Here is a 25,297-nt window from a genome sequence, read left to right as displayed (position 1 = left end):
TCGGACGCTGCTCCACGAGTGTCCCATTCTGATCACGTCGAAAACCTCCGAGCCGCCCCCAGAGGCACCGGAAACAGTCGCCAACGTTGCGCGCGTTCGGTGCGAACGCGGGCAAACGCCGACGGCGTCGGCAACAGTTCTGTGCATTGCTGGTGCTGCTCAAGGATCAACCTCCTTGATGCTGCTGCATGTCCAAGTGATGAAACTACTATCCTGACTCCGTATAGCTCTCTATTAATTCGCTATCGCAATTGATGCTTCGCCTTTCGGGTGAAACTGCGACATCTTTTTATTTTGTTTTATACCTCGTGTCATTAGACTACACATAGTACGGGCCTCCACTAATGAAACATTTTAATTTTGACTTCCACTTTCAATTACATTTACAGGTCTGTAAAATGTTTCCGTATGTATTTAAGATGCGGTCTCGCAGAGATTCTACGCATTCGAAGCTGTTTAAATGTCCTATTGTGTACTGTTCGTCTGGACGTATTTCACTTCGTACCATTTGGTGGCTTCGTTTACGTGTTCGGAACTCATTATATTATGTATTTGTCACGACTCAACGCAGTGTGTTGCAACCTGTTCTCTGTGTTGTTTCTGTTCAATTGTATCTAGGTGTACATGTGTACACTTAATTTAATCTCTCACCAAGCTCCACTCTAGATTTTCCGAACCTGTAGCATTTCTTCTCAGCTTACAATGCATATAATACAATAAATATTATTGTTGCATCAAAAGGAGTGGGCGCAAAAATTGCGCGCGTGGGTGGCTAATTTTCTTTCGTTTACTTTCGCTTCAAAAAGAAATGAGATTTCGAAAGAAAGAAAGGCAGAAAGAAAATTAGATATAGAGTGTGAATGTATAACGCGAGGCACACCTCTTACCTGAGTCCACCACGATGTTCGCAGTATCAATTGACGGCCCCTTCGTGAAATGGAGCGTGGCGTTCTTTCTGTGGGCATAACGCAAAAAAGAGAAAAGAGAACGCGCACAACAATATTACATGTGTTGTCTCTCATGCGCCGTCATCAAACTTTATTTATAGAAACAGAAATTTTATTTCTGTTTATTCTACTAAACAAGCCCACTTGAACGTTGACCCGGCAGCGAGCAGTAATACAACTCGATTACTTCAGTTATAGCAAGCAGTGATATATTAAGGATGTCAGCTCACAGGGGAGAAGTAATTGGTGTGCATAAATTATAGTTTCAGCGAAAAATAAAGGCAGAAAGGAATCATACTTATATCGAGTAGGATAATCCTACATCATACGGTTCGTGAATATGGTGCTAATATCCATAAAAATCAGAATAATCTTTAGCCCTTTAGCAATTAGTCCAGAATACTCAACGAGAAACGTAATAAGACACGTATAAACGTTTTTCTTAAACAGACAGTGCCACTAACTGCACAATAGAGCCACGTCCACATGTCCATTTGAACAATGCGAGAGTCTTCGCTCTTCATTACTTAGCTTATCAAACAGAAAACAATATTGCGATGAGGAGAAGAAAAGGAAAACAAGTAATTATCGTAAAATGACTTTAGACATACGCTGACACAGGTGCTCTGTGATGTGCATTTGACGTCAGTCTGCTAATCAAAAGATAAAAAAATCTGCGGATTCCATGCCTATGTGGAAATTGGCGCTCAGCAAAGCTTTCCTTGATGTTTAAGGCAATGTTAATTCAAACTTATGTAAGCATAGCAAAAACGTTCGCCGTAGCCTCATCGCAATTCAGCGTTCGTCTACCTTCAAATGTCCCACCAACTAGAACAACGGCTCCGAGCTCACGCTTCTACATTGTCGTATAAAATTGCTGAAAAAAAAATCAGAGCCCTCCGCCTGCCGAGAAAATGGGGGCAAGCGAACCTTGTGGCAAGACGACGCTGTCACAGGCGTTCCGTTTCGTTTTCCATAAACTTAGGGGCTCTTCACGGACGTTTGGCCTCAACGTAGCGCTCCCGCAACTCGGGGTCCATGGCTCTTCGCTGACTGAGAATCGGACGACAAGCTCCACTTACCCCCATTTTTTCGACAGCAGAAGGGCTGGTGATTTTGTATCTTTGGGTCCCACGTGCGACAAGGGCAGTTCAAGGGCACGTTACAGGTCCCCGAGCCCACAGGGGTATGTGCCATTGAGCTTGGACCCTTTCTGCACATCATCAGGATTGGCCCGCTTTTTAGCCTGACACCACCACCACTACCACCACCACCATTGCCGACACTTGTGAGGCAATACAAGCTTCGCTTGAAACTGTTTCTTTAGGGAAGTGCAACGCTAAATGGCAGAAATACAACCCACTGTTTTTTCAAACGTATTGCGATCTGGCAATTATAGCGAAGCAAATGCCTGGGTGCTGGCGCGTCCTACGTTTTATTGTCTACACAGGTGCACTATAAGTATACACTGTTTAATGAGAAATTCTATGCCACATAAAGCGGAAATTCCAGCCTCAGCTGTTATCAACCGATGGTAGCAAAACCCACGTGACCAAGTGATGACGTCATGTTCCCGGTGTTGGACCTGCTGCGGCTCGCACTGCGAAATTCCATAGTGAGCAGCCATGGCGTCGGACTTTGCCCCCTCCCAAAATTAGATCAGGGCACTGTATTAAACAGGATTAAGGTGAATTAAGGTGGAGCTTTAATTTAAGGTAAGTTCTTAGACAAGTCCTCAAGCGTTCGCATTCAAATCACGTAAGTGTGCTTACGTGACTACTTAAGTATACTACACTAAGCATTGTCAGTATTTTCAGTGTTCGTCATCGCCGAGAAGAATTAAAAAAAATTGCGCTGGCTTTGCTATCGCAAACAGCAATGCACAACGGAGCTGTGGAGGCTTGGCTCTGTCTTCACATTACTTAGCTTTTATCTTGGCTTTTACCTTAGCTTTAACTTGAGTTTTCTCTTAGCCCCGTTTTTATCTTTGTCTCTTTCTTTCTCTCAGTTTCTCTCGCTATTTCTCTCTCTTCCTTGCTTAATTCTCTCTGTTTCTCTCGCTCTTTCTCTCTCTCTTTCTTTCTTTCTCCCCTCTCTCTATCGGTCTCATTTTCTCTTCCTCCCGTCCATAGCAAGTTGTGTTACGATCTTCGGTAGAATGCAACCATATGGTTCCCATAAGTGCATGTTCGTCAAGGGTGGGTGTATTGACCCTTTTCCTGGCGCTCCCTTGGGCGCTGCCATGTTTGATCACGTGGTGACGCGTTCATTGCTTGCCTCAGCTGCCGCCGTTGCCTCTGTGTTTACAATGCAAGCGCGTGACGCCGGTGCGGCGCAACAAACCTCCGTTTCGATGAATATCGTAGACGGTGACTATGTGGACGACACGAAGCTTTGGCCACAGCTTTAGAGGACATGTAAGTGCTTTCAAAACTCATTACGCCTTGTCCAAACGGCGCGAGCAGCGTATACGGTGCTTGTACTAAAAGCGAGGCTAGAAATGTATTCCAAGCTGTCCAAACTTCCCGCTTATGAATTAAATCAGGGGTGCTATGCAGGATGCCCCGAGTTTGGCGAAACTCGGGATCTTCACGAACTCTGGCGACGCCCCAAGATGAAAGAACTAATGGTAACAAGACAAAGTTTGTCCGTCGGCACACCTCCAGTTTCATTCGTTTATCTAGATTCACTCTGTGTGGCCATCATCCCTTGGGCGTTGCCATATGGGCGGTGGACAAACTGGGGCTCACGTGATCATACGGTCGGTGCATGGTCGTGCATTCTTTCACTTGTTTGTCGTTCCACCGAGTGCATTAGAGGCACAAGCAAGTTATCAAATAAATGCATTTAGTACAATGATATTAGTCACATTACGGTAGGGTATAGGTGTTTTAAAGTTTACAAGTTGTACACTGAATGTGTATTAGACTAATGTGTAGTTTAATCGTTTCGCGTTATACCACGAGGGCACGCTAGCCCTCCTCCTTCTTCCCCTGGATTGGATTGGCGCGGCTGACTACGTGCTTGCGCTAGCATTTTCGAGCACAGATTGGTGTGCGCTTGGTTTTCGCACTGGGCTTTGAACAGATCGCTCGTTGCTCTTTCTCTTTCCTCTGTATTGAATTGGTGCGGCTTGCTACGTGCTTGCGCTACCATTTCCGAGCACAGATTGGTGTGCGCCTGATTAATTACACTGGGCTTTCAACAGATCGCTCGTTGCTCGCGCTAAGTTAAGGCTGCGAGACGAAGGGAGCGTCGGCTAGCTCAGAAGTGGTTTGCCGCGCGCTTACCGTGTAAGCACTCAAGAATGTCGGAAAACACTCATGCAAGGATAAAAGAAACTACGCTTTATTTTCTTTTACATTGTGACGCACCTTCATACTGGCTAGCGCCAAGCGATGGCTTCTAACAACCGCAGGAAAGACTCTTTTACTGGGTAGCCCGAGCGATCCGTGGCTTCTAACAAACGCAAGAAAGGGTCTTTGCAGCGCACGTGGCCGTTGAGTGCCACCACATTCATCCCAGGTGGGACTCCAGCATCAGTGCAGTTACTCTGTACCCACTGCTGACGAGGTGGCGCTTCACTTTTTGACAATAACTTTCTATTTTTTGCGTGTGAACGCCCGTGTTGGTTTCCACAAAGTGCACGCTGTGGTTAACTGTCTCCCAATGCAGATTGAGGTATAGCCCCGTTAGCATCCACTAAATTTGGGATACAGTTGTATGCGGCCAATTCGTCACTATGAATAATGGTCCCCCGTTGAACATTGGCTGCAATAATGGCGCCTAGCGTCGCCGCCTTTCGTCGGTCGAACTTGAAAAGTAGCAGCACCCCTCAGGTCGCGCAGACCATGCCGAAGACCCATGGGCCACCATCTTTAACACCACCGTAATTTTGGCGGCTCGGCGGAACATTGTCGCCCGTCATTAGGCGGCCTCGATTGCACTTTTGCTCGCCGCGAAGAAGGCACTCGTCAATTTTCGCTGTCATCCCAGGGCCACCGAGTGGAGCTCGCGCCAGCACCTCGTCCCTCGCGACCTTACGGGGGTAGCTCCTCCAGTCGGCGATGGCGTGCTCCGATAGAGGAAACAAGTCTATGGTCTCTTTCAACATCCATATGTCTACGCTTTTGCTCACGCAGTACGTGAGCCAAATCATTTGCCGCCTGGAGAGGTGGTCGTTCGGACGGCCGAGGTGGTCCGTATTGGCGCAGTAACTTCCTTCGCCTCTCTGCCCGTGCAGTGCAGCGGTACCGTGTACCTGCGAAAACTTATTTCGGCACCTGTTGCACCGGAAGGCAGCCCGGCGTCCATTCTGAATCTTCCAATATAATGTGACTACTTCACCTGCGCAGGTTCGTTGGTCCGGGTTGAACCCCAGGTGCTCGCAGGTGCTCCAGTACTCCAATGACGACGCCGGACCTGGCCTGGGGCTGGGTCGCTGTGGACGAGCTTGCTTGAAACAGGAGAGAGCCGAAGCGATCGCACGAACTATTCCTCCACAGCCTAGTCACACCAGTCTGCGCTAGGAAAGCATCATTTGCCCGCCACCCTATCTCCAAAGACGACGGCCTTCGCCTAACTCGTCACACAGCCAGCGCACTCACGTTTTGGAAAGGCAAAAATGACGCTGAAACTCTACGTCGGACATGTAGGTGAACGGGTCCAGACGGTAATATTGACACTTGCTGCCGCTGGATGCGATTACACAGGCTGCTGCTGCCGCCACAATGTTCCCGAGTTCAACTCGAGGGGGGTTTCGCGATGTACGAGTTTGGCCCGAGTTCGCGTGTCAATCAAAACCATGCGTCACGCCCCGCGCGAGGCATGTAACTTTTGTGCGTGCGCCCGCCATGGTTGGGCCACGCCCAACTTATTTTCCGGCAACAGCTACGTGGTGTGGAACTGAGAGGCATCAACAATCTTGACCGCCGACAGAAAATACGCACAGCACACTGTCATCGGTGATGTACTGAGAACCACTATCAAAAACAAAGCGGCGACTTTCGCTGGCTTATGCATATATCTTCTTAGGCTGTGATGGCCCCACAACATGGTTCATTGTCTGCATTGTAGCGACGTAGCGCACAGCAAATAATTATCGGCAAGTCACTGTAGCTGCTTGCAAGGCGTCGATGAGCCGTGGTGGATGACGATGCTGAGCAGTGCGTAGTTTTCCAACGTCAAGGTATCGCAGCTGTTGTCTGAGATGGCTGCTCTATCATGGGTGATGTATCGGATCCGCAGTGTCGCAAACACGGTCAGCGCCGAGAAACGCTCGCTTTTTTAAACCCAGTGCGATGGCATTTCTTCATTACAAGCACGGCACACTAATTAGTTGCAACCCCTTCCTGCGTTCGAAGTTTAATTTCCTACTGCACACAGGAGCCATAACCCGCCAAACCCGCCGTGGTTGCTCAGTGGCTATGGTGTTGGGCTGCTGAACACGAGGTCGCGGGATCGAATCCCGGCCACGGCGGCCGCATTTCGAAGGGGGCGAAATGCGAAAACACCCGTGTACTTATATTTAGGTGCACGTTAAAGAACCCCAGGTGGTCCAAATTTCCGGAGTCCCCCACTACGGCGTGCCTCATAATCAGAACTGGTTTTGGCACGTAAAACCCCATAATTAATTATAACCCGCCAAAATGCGATTGCTGCGCTGTCGTTACTGTATCCATCTGCGATCGCTGTTAGCTCAACAGCTGAGGCAATCGGCAAGCACATTGGAGAGAACAACACACTCAAACTCTGCGTATACATGCGAATGGAGGCACCTTCACTGGGCAAGCGATGACAAGCGATGAATTGTGTCACTGGGCAGGGCGCTCTTCTTTGCAATGCATCGCGGAGGCTTCCCGCACGCAGATAAACGGGCGCATTTTCACCGTGCTGCGTCACTACGGACCCTAGAATACCGCACAGCCATTTTGCAGTGACAGCCGTTGCTCCTGTCGTTTCAGTTGGTAAAGCGGCGGCCTTAATAGCCGCCTCAGTGAAGCACCTGCGGTGAACAACAATGCCGTAGCGCTGCGTTGCCATTCCCCTAATAGTCAGGGAATGGAAAGATCATTTTCATGGCTCACTTTATCAAGTATTAGAGCGCCTCGATGCGCGCGGGCATCAAGGCACCCTATAAAGGACAGCAATGCAGCGCCCTGGCTCACCGTATGAACTCCCTCTGAATGTATCCGCTTGCAAGCTTTCGCCTCACTGTCGCCATTCGCGGCAAAAAGTGCAAAATTTAATAATTTTCTCGATCTCTGTCATCAAACATTTATAGCATTCCAAATCAAAAACAGATACTTCAAGAAATAAAGTGTTTCTTATTTTATTTGTTGTATTTTAACGTAATCGATTGAGGGAAAGTGTAGGCGCAACAATGCACCGCATGTGCCCTGTTCGCATTCGACGGAGGATAGAAAGATATAGCTCGAAAGAGGAGGCACGCCCTTTACGCGCCCTAGAAAGGCGTGGCAAGTGGCTCACGGCAAGTATGCAGATAGACAGCGGTACAGTCACGGTCTTGCTCAATGGTGATAATACGTTGATAACAATACGCGGCGCTGGCGCGTTTTGCTGTGCATTCTTGTGTGCTTGAAGCACGGAATCACTGTGCCGCGCAGGGTGCGCTCATGTTGTCATACGCGGCTTTATCTCGACATTTCTTTTTGCCTGCTGTTCTTGCACGTTCCTTGCTATCTCCGCTCACTGACTGCCATCGAGCAAACTCGGGTGAAACTCGTGCGAACGAGAAACTCGGCGCATCCTGCATAGCACCCCAGGATCCCTGTTCTCGTTCTTTATTTGGCAACATTTTGAAGCAGCGGCTTGCCATGTTTCTGTCTCAGTAATACTCAGTTCCTCGGTGAGGCTACTATCTGATTGTTTATTATTGCGATAGCAATTATATGGACACTTCAACCGGATTTCTGCCGTCGGCGTCGCCGTGAGGTTCCCTATAGATAAAATCTTCGCCGCGTGCCGTAAGCCCGAGCGGAAGCGCGCGGGGACGCGCGCTATCACGGAGAGCGAACGCACTCAATCTCCCACGCGCAAGCAAGGAAGCGGGAAGCCAGCGCCGGAGGGAGCGGGGGGGGGGGGACGCACTTCCACTCTGCCAACAACCGCGCTCGTCGCTCGCTCGCACCGTCTCTTATCTCCACACGGCTCTGACCTTTATGCGCCGTGCATTCGCCGCTCAGTTTCCGTTGAAGCGATAGACCGCACGTACCTTCGCCGCTGCGGCGTACGCGCTTGCTGCCAGAGTTTTGACGGTCGTTGTCTGCAGTCATTCAGTGTGATCGTGATCTATTCATGTTTGTTTGTGCGCGCTCACACCACGCTTGTTCATTCAGTTAGTAATAGTCGGGCCACATTTTCCAACGCACGCTACACATGCAATGCTGCCCGGATCGGCAGTGCAGCGCTACAGGTGTGTCCCTTCACACGCGTTGCCCACGGGAAGCGCTTCTCATCAACACCACCGTTTCACACGCGCCTTCTCGTGGTCATCGAGTCTCTCTTCATGTCGGTCTACTTACGCCACAGCACACCTGCTTACTTAATCAGCTCATGTTTACTACAATTCATATTGCTACCAAAGCCGCTCACCTTACTTCGTATGACATTGCTGTGTTGCTATCGCATTCATTGCTTCGCCCTTAGGGCGAAACTGTGACATTTTTTTCAGCCTAATTGCACTCGCGGGTGTGCTCTGCTGCGATAGATTTTTTCTTGCGGCGCACAAAGCTTGGAATGTAAATGTTCTGTACTTTGTGGTATAGCTTATAGCAAAGACGTATTATCGCTAGTCCGTCGCTTACTCTGTGGACCATCACAAAAAATTCAGCTTCCGACATTCGTGTCTAGGTGTAGTCGCCGTCACTCACGCTTCAGCCCATTGATTCAAATGTGCGCACATTCACTTATTATTGATACGTTGGCGATAGGGTGCGTGTAAGTTTGCATGCGATTAGGGATGGATATGTGTAGATAACGTGCGAGAAACTTACTATGCCAGTAAGTGTCGTTACTTCCTTTTGTAACGAGTGGTACTCACTCGTAAGTACCGACGTTGCGGAGTTGGAGTCATTTCTTTGGAGGTTAGCTATACAGCGCTGGTGGATGAATTATCCTTTTTTATCCTCAAGGAAATCCGTGCAGCGCGAAGGACTGACAACGCAGGCAATCCTTATGTAGCAGCGGCGACACAAGTGGATTCCTTTCCTTAATTTGCGAATCACTGTTTTTCCAGCTTACTACCGCACACGTCTTCTCTTTATCGTTACACATTTTACAGCATGAATAGGGCACAGTGCATTAGCGAACATCCACTTAAATTTCCGACAGCTGATCGCATAGTAGCAGGGCTGAAACAGTAGTGGTTTCGTATTCGTGCGCACTCGCTGAGGCAACGTATGGCGCGCCACCGAAAGCGCCATCTCGTTCCTCTGGAGCAAACTGCTCCGCGAAAAGGGTCAATAGCGCAGTGGTTATGACGTTCGCCTTCGGACCGTGGTCACCCGCGCTCGAATCCCGCCTCGCCATGAAAGTTCACTTTAGGGGCGAAGCCCCTTAGGGCCGAGCCTTGTCCCTCGTAGTCCTTAGCTCTGGTTGGCATGTATGTATGTATGTATGTATGTATGTATGTATGTATGTATGTATGTATGTATGTATGTATGTATGTATGTAATGTATGCCTGTATGTATATATATATATATATATATATATATATATATATATATATACAGGGTGTTTCAGCGAACACTTTCAAAATTTCTTCAAGGTTGCCTGTGGCGGATAGCACAATTCTAGTTCATGAGCTGGTCTACTCGAAGAGGCGGACATTACTTGCACAAGAAATTGAAATGAATAATCGAATAATTAAGAGAAATTAACTAATTAAGTTCTAAACTAATTACCTGATGGCCCATATTACAATTTACAAATTGTAGCCGTAGAGTTGGCAAGGCGGATGCACTTGGAACGAATTCTCGGGATGACACCAGTTTCGAGATAATAATTCCCGAACTTAGCGGAGAAATGCATTGACGTTCCAGTTAGTTTCTTAACAAAATGTCGTTTTATGCATTCAAGCACAAAATTAACTTAAACGCCAAAGCATTTTCCCGCTAAATTCGGGAATCAATATATCGAAGCTGGTGTCATTCTCAGAATTCATTCCAAGTGGATCCGCCTTGCGTACTACACGGCTACAATTTGTTAATTGCAATATGGGGCAAATAGTGTCCGCCTCTTTAAGTAGACCAGCTCAATAACTAGAATTGGGATATCTGCCGCCGGAAACCTTAACTAAATTTTGAAAGTGTTCGCTGAAACACCCTGTATATATATATATATATATATATATATATATATATATACATACATAGTAGATGTACGCCAAGCTCCGGCTTCCGGAAGCCAGCTTCCGGAGAGCGCTTCCGGCGATTTGCCCGAATGATCACCCGGTGCTTCGCCCACTCACCATCATTCACTTCGTGGATATGTGATGTTTTTTTTTATTTCTCTCGCTCTTTGGCTTTCTTTGCTTTTTAGGCTGTTTAAGCCGGAGGTTGGACCGATAGTGTAGACCAGAAACTGCGCCTGGCGATGACGTTACCGCGTGTTGCCTAGCAACCACTTGGCACAGCTGCGTCTCGCTTCGCCGCCGCTCCGCCGCGCCGAGCTCCTACGAACGCGCAGCTGCTCCTTCTAGCCACGACGTCACTTGGCGTCGCCTAGCAACCACATGCGCCTCGCTTCGCCTAGACGTCAACGCTTCGCCAGGCCGCGTCTTGAAGCGCGTCGTGCGGCCAAGCGAGAATTTCGCGTCGGCAGCGAGCTGATCCGGAATACCGTGCCGAAGCTGCAGCCGAGAAGAGGCGTCGTCGAGTCGAAGATCCCGAGCTTCGGGAATGAGAAGGCGAGAGTCGGCGTTTGAGTATCCAGCGTCGTCGGGATAGCGACCCTGGCTGTAGCTTGGTCGATCAGAAGCTCCGCTATTCGCTCCAGGCTTGCACCACTAGTGCAAGCTGCGCAAAGTTTTAAGGGCGAAGCGCCTTAGGGCCGAGCCTTGTCCCTCGTCGTCCGTCCGTAGCTCTGGTTTGCATGGAGACCGCTAGGGGCGCTGCGGTGCACAAGAACTATATAAGCGCTGTATATAATGTACACATGTACAGTATATATATGTGTATAAGTATATATTATAAAGGAGATTTATTGGGGTTCGTAGCGACAGCCAGTCGTAGGATGCACCGAGCACAGTCTTCTCGCTCGAGCTTTTGCTGCGCGCTTGATGCTGCCGATGCTGCTGACTCTGCGCCGACGTTCGTCATCTTCCTTACAAGGGCCCCGCGGAAATATAGGAGCCATCCTGGCGACTTAGTTGTCCGGAAGGACGATAGAATGGTGATACGGCTTGAGACGCTGAACATGAACGACTTCACGGTTCCGACGTCGCACGTCGGACGGCGGCGTGAGCGGCTCAACTAGGTAATTGACGGGTGATGTTCTCTCGAGAACGCGGTATGGCCCATCGTACTTCGGAAGGAGTTTTGAAGCGAGCCCAGGCGTGTGGTGTGGCACTAACAACCAGACGAGGGCGCCCGGGAGAAAAGTAGGAGTCGAGTTCTGCGCGTCGTGAACGGCTTTTTGACGGTTCTGGTCGTCTGAGGTGAATTGGCGGGCCAGCTGGCGACATTCTTCGGCGTGTCTGGCTGCTTCCGAGATTGGCAGGCATTCGGATGGGTCCGGCCGGTAGGGCAGAATGGTGTCGATTGTGTGCGAAGGATGACGGCCGTACAGAAGGTAAAAGGGTGAGAATCCGGTAGTGACCTGAGTCGCGGTGTTGTAGGTGTATGGGACAAACGGAAGAACTAGGTCCCAATTAGAGCGATCAGGTGAGACGTACATGGCGAGCATGTCACCAAGAGTTCGATTGAAACGTTCCGTGGTACCGTTCGTGGGGATAGGCAGTGCATTTACGATGAACAATAAATAGCGCATGCAGCAAGCAGTTGTTCGATGACTTCAGATAAGAAGGCGCGGCCTCTGTCGCTTAAAAGTTCACGTGCACATCCATGACGAAGGAGAAAACGGCGAGTATGAAATTGGCGACCTCCTGCGCCGTAGCATTTGCTAGAGCAGCAGTCTCCAGCATAACGTGTTAAGTGGTCTACCGCAACGATGATCCACCTGTTGCCGGTAGGAGTCAACGGAAGTGGCCCGTAGAGATCTATGCCCACGCGATCAAAGGGTCGGGATGGGCGTTCGAAAGGCTGGAGTTCACCGGCGGACTTGTGCGGTGGCGCTTTGCGGCGTTGGCACTCATGACAAGAGCGGACGAAGTTGCAAACGAAATTGTACATTCCCCGCCAGTAATAGCGGTGTCGAAGTCTTTCGTAGGTCTTGAAGACTCCCGCATGGCCACACTGAGGGTCGACGTGGAACGAGGAGCAAATCTCTGATCGCAAGGTTCGCGGAATGACGAGCAACCATGTGCGTCCCTCTGGGGCATAGTTGCGCCGATACAGCAGCTGGTCTCGATTCGCAAAATGCGGAACTTGGCGCCGAAGCGTTCGTGATGCTGGAACTTTGGACGTATCCGAGAGAAGGTCGAACAGAGATGCAGTCCAGGGATCATCACGCTGTGCAGCAGCGATAGTGTCAAAGTCAAAAGATGACAATGTGCACTCGCAGGAGGAGTCGTGACTGGCCTTCGGGGGAAGCGGTGTTCGGGATAGAGCGTCAGCGTCGGAGTATTTTCGTCCGGAACGGTAAACCACGCGGATGTCATATTCCTGAATTCGCAATGCCCAGCGGGCAAGGCGCCCCGACGGGTCTTTTAGCGTAGACAGCCAACATAGTGCGTGGTGGTCGGTCACTACGTCAAAAGATCGGCTGTATAAATATGGGCGAAACTTGCCAAGCGCCCACACAACGGCCAAACACTCCTCTGTTACGCTGTAATTGGCCTCCGCCTTGCTTAACGTGCGACTCGCGTATGCGACGACGTATTCTGCGTGGCCAGGTTGACGTTGTGTCAGCACCGCACCAAGGCCTACACCACTTGCGTCAGTATGAAGTTCGGTTGGCGCTTGAGGGTCAAAATGGCGAAGAATAGGTGGCGTCGTGAGAAGACGGCGCAAGGTTGTGAAGGCGTCGTCACACTCTGGAGACCATGATGATAGATCTCTAGAGCCACCAATGAGCTGCGTGAGAGGTGATATAATTGACGCAAAGTTTCGAACGAATCGCCGAAAGTAAGAACAGAGGCTGATGAAACTGCGTAGCTCTTTGATAGTGGTAGGTTTTGGGAACGCAGTAACAGCGCGTAGCCTCTCGGGATCCGGGCGAACGCCCTCCTTTGACACGACATGGCCTAAAATTGTGAGCTGACGAACAGCAAATCGACATTTCTTCAGGTTAAGTTGCAACCCGGCGTTGGTCAAGCAAGTGAGTACGTGCTGGAGGCGGAGCAGGTGCGTTGAGAAATCAGAGGCGAACACCACAATGTCGTCAAGATAGCAAAGAAAGATTTTCCATCTGAGGCCACGCAGAACATTATCCATCATTCTTTAGAACGTAGCAGGTGCGTTGAAAAGTCCGGAAGGCATGACGGTGAATTCATACAAGGCGTCTGGTGTAGCAAAGGCAGTTTTCGGGCGATCGGCCTCTGCCATCGGAACCTGCCAGTAGCCTGACCGCAAATCCAGCGAAGAAGAGAATTTGGCTCCCTGCAGAAAGTCCAGAGCATCATCGATGCGTGGTAATGGGTAGACGTTCTTCAGTGTGATCTTGTTCATCCGTCGAAAATCAATACAGCGGATGGAACCGTCTTTCTTCGTGACGAGCACCACGGGAGAGGCCCATGGGCTCTGTGAAGGTTGAATGACGCCCCGACGAAGCATGTCATCGACCTGTTCTGCAATGACGTGAGGTTCCGTAGGGGACACGCGATATGGTCTTTGTCGCAGCGGTGAGTAAGAGCCAGACTGCTTGACTGTCGATGTACGGCCAAGAGATGTTTGCACAACGTCGAAAGAATGGCGGAAGTGTTGAAGGATTGCGAGAAGTTGAGATCACTGCGAATGTGTCAGATCGTCGGCGATGAATGGGCTGAACACATCTGTCTATGCTGAGTCGGCTACGGAGGGGGCACTCAGTTCATGAACGGTAGTAGAATGCATTTCGTCGAGGACGGAGACAATTCGTGCTGAATCAACCGACTCGACGTAACCAAGGCATTCGCGGTGGAGCAGTGATAGCGGCGATGAAAGATGATTGTAAATGGGCATTGTGCTGACACCGGCGGCGAGGTAAAGAGCTGCAAAGGGCAAACGAAGTGCTTTTCGGGTAACAAAGTGTTCAGAGGGCATGAATAAAACCGTCCCGTCGGATATAGCACTACGCGAGACTGGTACGAAAGCTGAAGAGCACGGGGGAATATAGGTGTCTTCTTTCACCAGAAGTTTAGCGGCAGGATGAGCATCGACCGAGGCCAGGTCACCAAGGTGGGAAAGTTCAATCTCAGCCCGAGTGCAATTGATGATGGCATTGTGGCGTGAGAGAAAATCCCATCCTAGAATAACGGCGTGGGAGCACGATGAAAGAACTATGAACTCAATCGTGTATAAAACGTCCTGTATGGTTACACGGGCTGTACAAGCAGTGGTAGGGCGAATGGGTTGAGCACTTGTCGTTCGAAGTGACAATCCAGACAGAGACGTCGTCACTTTACCAAGCAAGTGGCAAAACATGGCATCCATAATTGAAATAGCGGCAGCTGTATCGACAACGGCGACTGTAGCGACATCTTCGACAAACATATCTATGACATTGGCAGGTAAAGGAGGAGGACTTCGGCATGTCGACACTTGCGCAGTTCTTGCCTCAGGAACTGCGTCGTGTAGTTTCCCTCTTCGTTAGAGACGGGTCGTTGACGCATAGGGGAAAGCGATCGGCGACGTGGGGAGGGTGACCGGAAGTGTTCGAAGCGAGGACGGCGATCAGTCTGGGAGCGAGCTGGTGATGGATCGAAGAATCCGTAAGGCGCATTTGAATCTGGCGGCGCATAGGACGCTCGTCGATCGTCATCGAACGCCTGCGATCGGCGGCGGCAGAACTTTGCGACGTGACCGGGATACCTACATGCAAAGCATATAGGGCGATTGTCCGGCGTACGCCACGGGTTAGCGGTGGCAGTGCTGGCCCAGGTAACGGGAGGAGGAGGGCGGTGCACAGGCTGCTGGAAACGTGGTACGGGTGCAGTGCGAGGGACCATTGCAGCAACCGCAGCATAAGTTACCGGTGTAGCCACGGGATCCTGCTGGTGTACAGCTGGCAGCGCTTTCGTGACCTCTTCATGGATCACATTACGGAGAGGAGACGGCAAAGTGCTGGCAGACTCCGGAGTGATGGACACCAGAGATAGCTGTCGTGCGACTTCTTCGCGGACGAAATCCTTGATTTGGGTTATCAGGGAGGCTTGTTCGGGGCCGGTGGTCAGGCTGCAGAGTGACGCCGTACTAAGTGAGGGATGTCGCCTTGGCAGAGCTCGCTGCTTACGCAATTCATCATAGCTCTGGCACAAGCTGATAACGTCGCCAACAGTGCGCGGGTCCTTGGCCAGAAGCATTTGGAACGCGTCTTCATCGATTGCCTTCACGACGTGCTTAATCTTTTCCGCTTCCGTCATGGCAGCGTTCACGCGCCTGCACAAATCGTGGACGTCTTCTATATAGCTGGTGAACGTCTCACCCGTGTCCTGTGCGCGTGTACGCAAACGCTGCTCGGCTCGGAGTATCCTGACGGCGGGTCGGTCAAACACTTCGGTAATCGACGTCTTGAATGCCGACCACGTTCGGATATCCCTCTCATGATTCCTGAACCAGAGACTGGCGACGCCCGCAAGATAGAAGGATACGTAAGCCAGCTTGTCCGAGTCATTCCATTTGTTGTGAACGCTTGCCCGCTCATAAGATGACAGCCACTCTTCAACGTCGTTGTCGACGGTTCCGCTGAAGATGGGAGGTTCCCGCTGGCAAACGGTGCCAGCGCAAGGGACGGGTGGCGATCGAAGAGTCTGCTGATCGGCGTCCGGCATGGCAGAGGCTAGCGTCCGCGAACGAAGTTCCAGGATGGTAGAGTGGAACGTTACCCAGCACGGCTCCACCAATTATAAAGGGGATTTATTGGGGTTCGTAGCGACAGCCGGTCGTAGTATGCACCGAGCACAGTCCTCTCGCTCGAGCTTCTGCGGCGCGCTTGATGCTGCCGATGCTTCTGACTCTGCGCCGACGTTCGTCATCTTCCTTACAATATATACATATGTCTCTGATATAACAAGTCGGCTAATATTTGGCCATCTGGACTACCCCTACAGAAGTTCTGGTGACTGTTTCCTACAAATATATGCCTTCAATCGCACAATTTCTTTATTAAATCAAAGCCTTAATTATTTGCCTTGTTACCCGGGGTTTAACGCATCTGCTAGGCTAGTTTTGTGCCTTCTAAAGTGAGTAGAACTTTATAGAGATAGCGCAATAGTAAGCTTGGCCGCTCCCGTAAAAGTTGCAATTAAAACGTGGCGGAACCCCGAAACAAGCGTACCGTAAAAACCTTCATGCAATACAAGGTGAGATATGGGGATAGCGAAATGCGAAAAAAACAAACATTCACCCACGTATAACACGAGTAAGGCAAGCTCAGAGAAAAAATTTCTCCACATCGGACTTCCCGCTTCAAACATCGCTGTCCTCGGTTGTGATGTTTTCGAAACTTGCCCAAGAACTCTTCTCAGCGCTAGCGATCTTCTGTGCCATTGAGCGCGTTTAAAATTCCGCACATCGTAAAAGCGATACAAACAAGGTCCTTCGGGATGCTCGCCCATGCGTCGGCAAGCAGGTTAGGGCGGCCCAACCCACGCCATCTCTATATGACGCTTCCTGTACGCTTGATTACGATGAGAGTAATGGTAGGCATGCAGCAATAAGAATCTTGGCTGAAATTTTGGTTTGCATCCGCATATAGTATGAATCAGAAATTCATACTATGGTGCGCAAAATGTGGCACAGGGGATGAACAGTACTATGGTATTTTATAAATCACTTAATCAAAGGCGAAATTGCACCCGGAGTGTCCGTGTAATTATAACTCACTAGAAATGGAACGGTGTGGAAATCAAGGACCATGGTTAGCTGCTAACACTCTGCGTCTATGTGAACCACTTTGCCCGAATTCTCCTTCACGACTTGTGAACTTTAAGAAACAAATGCGATGTCTTACCTTGTAGCATTTTCGTTTCCGTTGAATGACCAGAGGAAGGTCGCTGACGGGACGTCAAGGTTAAGGTCGATGCGGGTCGCTGTCAGGCATTTTAACTTGGGGTCCTGGTTTACGTCCCTTACAGCCACGGCAAACCGATCCATACCCAATATCTGAGGTGTCAGGACAGAAACTTTGAAAATTATTGTACACAATCCTACTACACACAACGTAAATTCTTTGTACTCGAAGTCGCGAAAGGCCTCTTGATATATATATATATATATATATATATATATATATATATATATATATATGGCCGCGGTACAACGCGAACGGGAGACAGGGAGACGTTCTTGAAGAACAGCAGGACAACCGATGATGATGATGATGATGCCTCAATACTTGGCACAACCCACTGAGGGGGATAGGCCACGAACCGGGTGGTATTATGATAGAAATTTGAAATAAATTAATTTATAAATACATAAGTATAAGAATAAAAATAAATGAGTAATTCAAAATGAGAAATAAAGCAATAATAAAAGAATTTAGTAGTGTTTACTAAGTTAGTCAGCCTTGCCTGAATAGGAATAGTAATATGAATTTAATAATAAATTAAATACAGCAAAGGAAATACGTAGATTTTGAATAATAATAATAATAACATAATTGTGGTTTTATGACTTTACTTTTTGAATTTGCTAAAGCTATAATTTATTGAAGGATAAATAAAGCAATCGCGTAACAATGGGAAAATATTAATAAGGCAATCTTTTTGCGTCACATAAAAAGTTATAAATGGCTCGGCAAACATTCCAGGACAACCTATGCAAACAAAACAGAACAGAGACCACGTCTTCTTCATCCTTACCCGCCCTGGTAGCTTAGTGGCTATGGTGTTGCGCTGCTAAGCACGAAGTCGCGAGATCAAATCCCGGCCACGGCGGCCGAATTTCGATGGGGGCGAAATGCGAAAACACCCGTGTACTTAGATTTAGGTGCACGTTAAAGAACCCCAGGTGGTCTAAATTTTCGGGGTCCCCCACTACGGCGTGCCTCATAATCAGATGGTCGTTTTGGCACGTAAAACCCCATAATTGAATTTTAACACGAAAGTGTTTTATGCCGGGGTCCACCAAGACTTCACTGACGTATTTCCGTCACGGAAATACGTCATTTCCGTCACGGAAATACGTCACACGAACATACACGAACATATACAAAGAAAGAAACCAGAAGAAAAAGTTCCACAAACATTCAAAATTTGGAAATCGAACCCACGACCTCTCGGTCCGCGACGATAGATCGCCGAGCGTTTAACCCATTGCGCCACAAACGCATTTGCAGAGAGCTATACAGACGCGCCTTATATATCTAACACTCCTCCGTGTACCCGCGCTCTTGCTCGGGGCGGTGCCGCCGCCTACGAGCAGAAAAGAGAAGTACTGCATTATGACACTAACGCGCACCGACAGTGAACGCTTTGGTGGTCTCAGAACTACGACGCCTCGATGCCAGCATTCGAAGGGACGCTGGCATCAAGAAGCACTACCAACGCGTTCTCGCAGAAGCACTACTAGGTGGCGTTCACCGTACTCAGCACAGCGGAGCGTGGCCTCCGCAATTAGCTCTGAAAATGTTTCTCAAGTTGATCGCGGAGGCTGCAATTACGACGCGCTGTACGCGCTGATTTGACTCGGTGACGATTCAGTTACGTGCTTTGTCTTGCGCGTTGTATTAGTGTGTCAGTTACGTGCTTCGTCTTTCGCGTTGTGCTAGCGTGTGCAGCGTAGTGCAGCTTCCATATGCACGACGGTTGCTCATGGTCATCGACGTTGGTAGTCGTGATGGAGGAGACGTGCCACCAGGCGTCAGCGTGGGTGCATCAACGCCTAAGGGCGCTTTAGCCACAAAACACCAATAGACATTATATATCAATGTGCAATAAACATTACACTACTTCTGTGAAGACACGTTTCACTTTCGTGTTCTATACCGATTCCTATATAAGAGGGATCAACCACATTTTTTCTTTCGTCCTTCGTTCCTTTATTTATTTCTTTTTCGGTTCTGGCTCTTTTTCTTCATCCTCGAAAAATCCCACTGACCTACGGCGGAGTCCGCTAATGCCCCTATCGTCGTTGTCGTCCGCCTTGAGCACACGCGTCATTTGTACCTCCCTAAAAAAGCAACGCCCCGATGCTAGACCAGCAATGTCACTTGCAGAAGTGAGGGTATCTCGCATAGTCATTCGCTCACATACGGCTTCATGCGTACAACATGCACAAGTTGAGGATGGTGAGGGCGTCGCCGCGTACAGTTTGGACTATCGGGGACGACCTCGTACGTGACATCACTGAGTCGCCCCAATACTCGATATGGGCCAAAGTATCGCCTTAACAGCTTTTCGGAGAGGCCTCGTTTCCGTATGGGTGTCCAAACCCGCACTCTGTCGCCGACTTCATAGGTTACGGTTCTATGGTGAGCATCATAGCAGCCTGCGTCCTAGTCTTGCTGCTGGCAGATCCGCAAGCGCGCGAGCTGCTGAGCCAATTCGGCGCGTTGCGTAAACACATCGGCGCGTCCGTTTCAGTGTCGTTAAATTCGTGTGGAAGCATTGCATCTAACACCGTTCGTACATCCCGGCCGGGAACAAGGCCGAGCAGAGTCATGTGCGTCGTCTCTTGTTTCGCCGTGTTGTACGCAAACGTGATATAAGGGAGGATATCATCCCAATTTTCATGTTCGACATCCACTTACATTAAAAGCATGTCTTCAATGGTTTTGTTTAGGCGCTCAGTCAATCCGCTTGTTTGTGGACGGTAGGCGGTTGACTTCCAATGAGCCGTTCCACTTAGCAGCAAGACGTGATTTAAAGGTGCAGCCGTGAATGCGGTTCCTCGGTTGGTTATTACGATGCTTGGTTCGCCGTGTCGCAACACAACGTTCTCAATGAAAAAGCGCGCCACCTCGGCTTCTCTGCCTCTCTGGATGACCTTTGTTTGAGCGTAACGAGTCAGACAGTTGGTTGCGACGAGAACAAAGCGATTCCCTGCAGTAGAAGTAGGAAGTAGGCCCAAAATATCCCTTCCGATTTGATCAAACGGTGTTCGAGGAACCTGGACAGGTTGTAGGAGGCCGGTTAGTTTCGTCGGAGGCGACTTGCGCCTCTGGCAGTCAAGAAAAGTGCGAACGTGATGTTTAACGGTGGTGGTAAGTCTCAGCCAGTAGTTGCTTTGTCGCACTCTGCCCAATGTTCGCCTGTAGCCTAAGTGACTAGAAGTCACCTCGTTGTGACAGGCTTGAAGTACTTCTGTACGAAGAGCTGCAGGAATGACGAGCAGATAGGGGGACCCGGTATAAGAAAAGCTTCTTTTGTAAAGGACTTTGGCCCGTGAACAAAACGATGACAATCCTCTTGCGAAAGCTCTAGGGGCTTTCGCAGATCTTTCCCTCTAAATAGTTGATTAGGACAAGCAACTCAGGGTCGTCCCGTTGTTGTTGAGCGATGGCGGATGTGTCCAGAACACAAAGAAATGCTGTTTTTTCTTCTTCGAGTTGAGAAGCCGACTCTATCGGCGACCGAGACAGGCAGTCAGCATCCGTATGTCGCTTCCCCGAAGTGTACATGACCGTCATGTGAAACTCTTCGAGCTTTAGGCTCCAACGCGCCAATCGTCCAGAAGGATCTTTAAGGTTCATCAACCAACATAGTGAATGGTTGTCGCTGAGAACTTTGAATGGGCGGCCATACAAATATGGGCGAAATTTAATAGCCGCACATACCACGGTGCGGCATTCTTTCTCAGTTGTGGAATAATTTGCCTCTGTGCGTGAGAGCGTTCTGCTTGCGTAAGCTGTCACTCTTTCCGTGTCCTCCTGCCGCTGCACAAGAACAGCTCCCAAGACAACATTGTTGGCATCAGTGTGGGGCAATGTAGGAGCTGTCTCATCAAAGTGGGCAAGCACTGAAGGTGTCTGGAGACGTTGCCGCAAGATGTTAAATGCAGCTTGCTCTTCGTCGCCCCATACAAAAGCAGCGTCGTCTCTCGTGAGGCGAGTTATCGGCTACGCAGTGTGAGCAAAGTCTGCAATGAACCCGCCGGTAATAGGCTCAGAGGCCGAGGAAGCGCCTGACAGCCTTTTTATCGGATGTTACGCGAAAGTGTGCGACGGCGGCAATTTTTTCAGGATCCGGGCGGACACCGGCGTGGCTGACGACGTGACCAAGAAACTGTAGTCCGCAAAGCCAAAGTGGCACTTCTTTGGCGTCAGGGTGAGTCCGGCGGATCGTATGGGCTGCAGAACCGCTTCAAGCCGTTCGAGGTGTTCTTTTGATCTTGCGGAGAACACGATGACGTCGTCGAGGTACACTATAGGCAGCTCTTCCACTTAAGACCCGAAAGCACAGTATCGATGAGGCGTTGGAACGTAGCAGGGGCAGAGCACAAGCCGGAAGGCAAAACCTTAAATTCGTACAGGCCGTCTGGTGTCACAAAAAGGTGTTCTTTCACGGTCCCTCTGGTCTATCTCAATTTACCAATAACCGCTTTTTAAGTGAATTGAAGAGAAGTAACGTGCGTTTCGAAGCCTGTTGAGGGAATCAGCAATACGTGGGAGCGGGTACACGTCTTTCTGTGTCACCTGATTTAGTTTTCGGTAGTCCACGCAGAAACGCAAGCTGCCGTCTTTTTTTTTTCTTTTTTTTTGACTAGAACTACAGGGGATGCCAAGGGACTCGTTGATGTTGGATCACGTCGTCTTCAAGCATTTTTGTCACGTGTTGTATGGCTTCACGTTCTCTGGGAGCCACACGATAAGGATTTTGGTGACTTGGTCTTGCCGTATCCTCTGTAATTATTCGGTGCTTTGTTAGAGGCGTCCGACCGACTCTTGACGTCGACGCAAATCAGTCATTGAACTTGGCCAATAGCGTAAGAAGCCATTGTCGTTCATGCTGCGGCAAAGCAATGCTGACGTCAAGTACAGGAGTTGTCTTGTGTAGGCGCTTCTTCCAGTAGTCAACAGCAGCCGCGAACACCCGAAACACCGTCAAAATAAGCCACAGTCGTGCCTTTTGGAAGGTGCCGTTGCTCTGTGCTAAAATTTATTATTTATCTTGAAAGGTCCCGTCGGTGACATTTAAATTCCTCGTGCGACCGAGATACCGTGAATAAACAACAAAAGGGTTATTTGGTCGGCAACTTCTTCGGAATAAAACGGTACGTCACATGCCACCTAAAGAAGGATACATGACCGAGGTGGGATTACGACGTCGTCTTCTGTTAGTCGAAATGAGTTGTGTTGCGGCGATAAGCAATGGACAAATCAGGGCTCTTATAGACGTCACTATGCGGTCTGGGATGTTAATTACGGCGCCATATTCCCTTAGGAATTCCATTCCAATAATCAAATATTTACAACACGCAGGAAGAACGGTGAAAGCGGCCACGAAAGAAGAATCTACAATGGTAATTCGACCAGTACATCTTCCAGTAGGCATCAGTAATTGGCCGCCGGCCGTCTTTATGTGAGGTCCCGTTTATGGCATCTTTACTTTCTTCAGGCGTAGGGTGAGCTCCTGACTTATTATAGAGAAGTCGGCACCAGTGTCGACTAACGCTGGTCGGTGCTCACAATTTCTTCGGGGTCGATGGTTATCGGCTTCTCATCGTTCTGCAGCAGGAGAGTTGGGGGCTTTTTATTGTCTTGCGCCGGGCCTGCAACCTTATCCCTAGAAGTCGCCGCCTTCAGTTACCCGGCGGGGGATAGGCGACCTGCGTCTTTGAAGGTCAGCAAAAGTACGTCTAGCAGGCGTCTGGCGTGGAGCGGTTGGAGAGCGCGACCGCCGGCCGAAATCAGTCCGATCATTGGGAACGTATTCGTCATTCGGGTGCGCTATGGGAGGTCACTGAAAAGCAGCGGCGTCGCGGCATAGCATGGAGTCGTCATTTGTACGTCGACCATCCGATCACGGAAGAAGAGGTCGAAATGTTGTGTCGCGATGCCAGCAATGGCGCAAAATATGGCCGGCACCCCGCAGTTAAAATGGAGAGGGCGGTTATCGACGGTGCGCCACGCGTCGTATCTCCGAATTTGCGGCCGTGTCGTAGGGTCGTTTTGCGGCGTGGACCAAGGCGCGGCGAATGACGGCCGGTGTTATGACTGCATCTGCATCATGGGTGCGCGCCTCAAAGCCTCCTCTTGCGTCGGCGCCCAAGGAGTGACTGTCGGAGGCTGGTGGTACGGCGGTGTGATTGTAATGTGTGGGGGACATCGGACAGCGGCGGCGTAGCACATGGGATGCTGGTGGTCTTGAAGCGAACGCCTGCCTGATTTCGTCGCGCACCACTTCGGCGATTGACGCAACGGGTCTGTCCAGTGTCGGTGTCAGAATCCTGTGAACTACTTCTCTGATGAGCTCTGTGATACTATGGAGTCGATGCGACGGGATTGATTGCGGTGCTGGTGGACAGTCGATCGTACTGCCTGTATCGTTGATGAAGGACGCGCTCAATAACCGTAGCCTCTTTGATGAAAGTAGCGAGAGTGACGGTGGATTCCGCACAAGCCCCGCGAACATCTGTTCTTTTAAACGTGCCAAGAGTTAGCGCAACTTCCTATCTTCGGTCATGTTCGGGTCGGCTCTACGAAAGAGACGGGCCATGTCTTCGGCGAACATTGTGACCGACTCATTGGGTTGTTGCACCCGTAGCTCCATCAACTGCAGGGCGCGATCGCATCGGTTGGCGCTTGCAAAAGTATCTGTTATTTTCTGCTGAAAGTCATTCCATGTCGTTAGGCTAGCTTCGCGGTTCTCGTACCAAGTACGAACACTGTCGTCAAGGGCGAAATAGACGTTGGAAAGCTTTCGCTGCTCAGTCCACTGGTTTATCTGTGCGACGCGCTCATACTTGCCATGCCAGTCTTCAATGTCTTCGCAGGCTGCACCACGTTAGCGATCGGGAACCAGCGGATGAAAGAGGGTTACCTGTTGTGGACTGGGATACCGGCTGCTTTGGGTTGCTTGCAGTGGGCTGGTTTCGGCCATTGCCAGATGCGTGGAGCTCCTGGTAAGAGGTGGTTTAAGAGGGGTAAACTCCGGGGCGAGGCCTAGCAGTCGACGACTGAAGCGATGCACGGGTGTCGTAAATGGTGACAATGCGTCCGGGCTAGGTGAACGACTCCCAGAAAGAGTCCAGACCATCAGGCGCGGTCAGTACCCAGCACCTCCACCAGTGTCGAGGTACAACGCGAACAGAAGGCATTGAGAAGGCAGAGTCGAAGCTGCGGCTCGCTTTTCTTAAGTCCGGCAACCCTGCTCCGCCGCAGCGCCAGCAATGGCGTCACTGCGCGTTGCATAGCGCAGCTTGCAACACCGACACTGCGTTCCCGCGCGTTGCCATGCCGACACCTCGTTCCAGCAGACCCGCTCCGTCAATGCGGTCGCCTAGCAATCACTTACCCAGCTTCTCCCAGCCATGTCATTGCTTCGCGCCTCAATTCTTGCTTTGCTTAGTCATGACAAAACTTTGTGAAGCTGGGCATGACGTCACACTGATTATAAAGATCATGTCACCGCGACGGCGACACGCCCGACTCTCGTAGACTTCGCACTGAGGAAATGTAACATGGGATGGCCGAAGAAGTAGAAGACTCCCGATGAAGACGCCGCTCAGCTGGAAGCTCGTCGTGCCGCCAGCCGAGAACGAATGCGGCGAATGCGGGCTAATCCGGAGTATCGCGCCGAAGCCGCTTCTGCTAAACACGCCAAGGCTAGCAAAACCTGGAAGAAGCTAGGTCGATCACCAGCTCCACTGTTTACTCCATCCTTGCACCAACCAGTGCAAGCTGCCCACTTTTGTTTTTATGCCACTTTCTTGCGGCTGTGCTTCCTCTTCCAGCACCCTGTTTGGCCCTCCAAAGCCTTCACCTCTCGCAAGAACTTCCTCCTCCCGTTTGCAGTTCTCACAGTCAAAAGCTCATGCAGCGCCATTAATGTCACGAATCGGTTCTCTTCCCCTGCCACCTTATTCCATGGTGAGCGTATTGGTCGGCTTGAGGATATTGATTCCGT

The 25,297-nt window shown here is 50.0% G+C and overlaps 2 protein-coding genes across 3 annotated transcripts in view; both read right to left on the bottom strand.

The window, feature by feature from the left end:
• LOC119461702 (uncharacterized) overlaps nucleotides 1-25,297 on the bottom strand; it is a 249,408-nt gene that overhangs the window by 73,601 nt on the left and 150,510 nt on the right. The gene's annotated exons all lie outside the window — the stretch shown is intronic.
• The window catches only part of LOC125947364 (uncharacterized), a 44,772-nt gene that overhangs the window by 16,010 nt on the left and 3,465 nt on the right, over nucleotides 1-25,297 (bottom strand). The window contains exons 2-3 of the mRNA XM_049671933.1: nucleotides 17,239-17,390; nucleotides 888-955 (exon numbers count right to left, since the gene is read on the bottom strand). Coding sequence (XP_049527890.1) covers nucleotides 888-955; nucleotides 17,239-17,390 — 220 coding nt within the window. The remainder of the gene's footprint in view (nucleotides 1-887; nucleotides 956-17,238; nucleotides 17,391-25,297) is intronic.

The sequence above is a fragment of the Dermacentor silvarum genome, chromosome 8, assembly GCF_013339745.2.
Source record: "Dermacentor silvarum isolate Dsil-2018 chromosome 8, BIME_Dsil_1.4, whole genome shotgun sequence".
NCBI classification, from domain to species: domain Eukaryota; kingdom Metazoa; phylum Arthropoda; class Arachnida; order Ixodida; family Ixodidae; genus Dermacentor; species Dermacentor silvarum.
The sequence above is the reverse complement of the archived record's forward strand: the minus strand, read 5'-3'. Positions and strand labels throughout refer to the sequence as shown.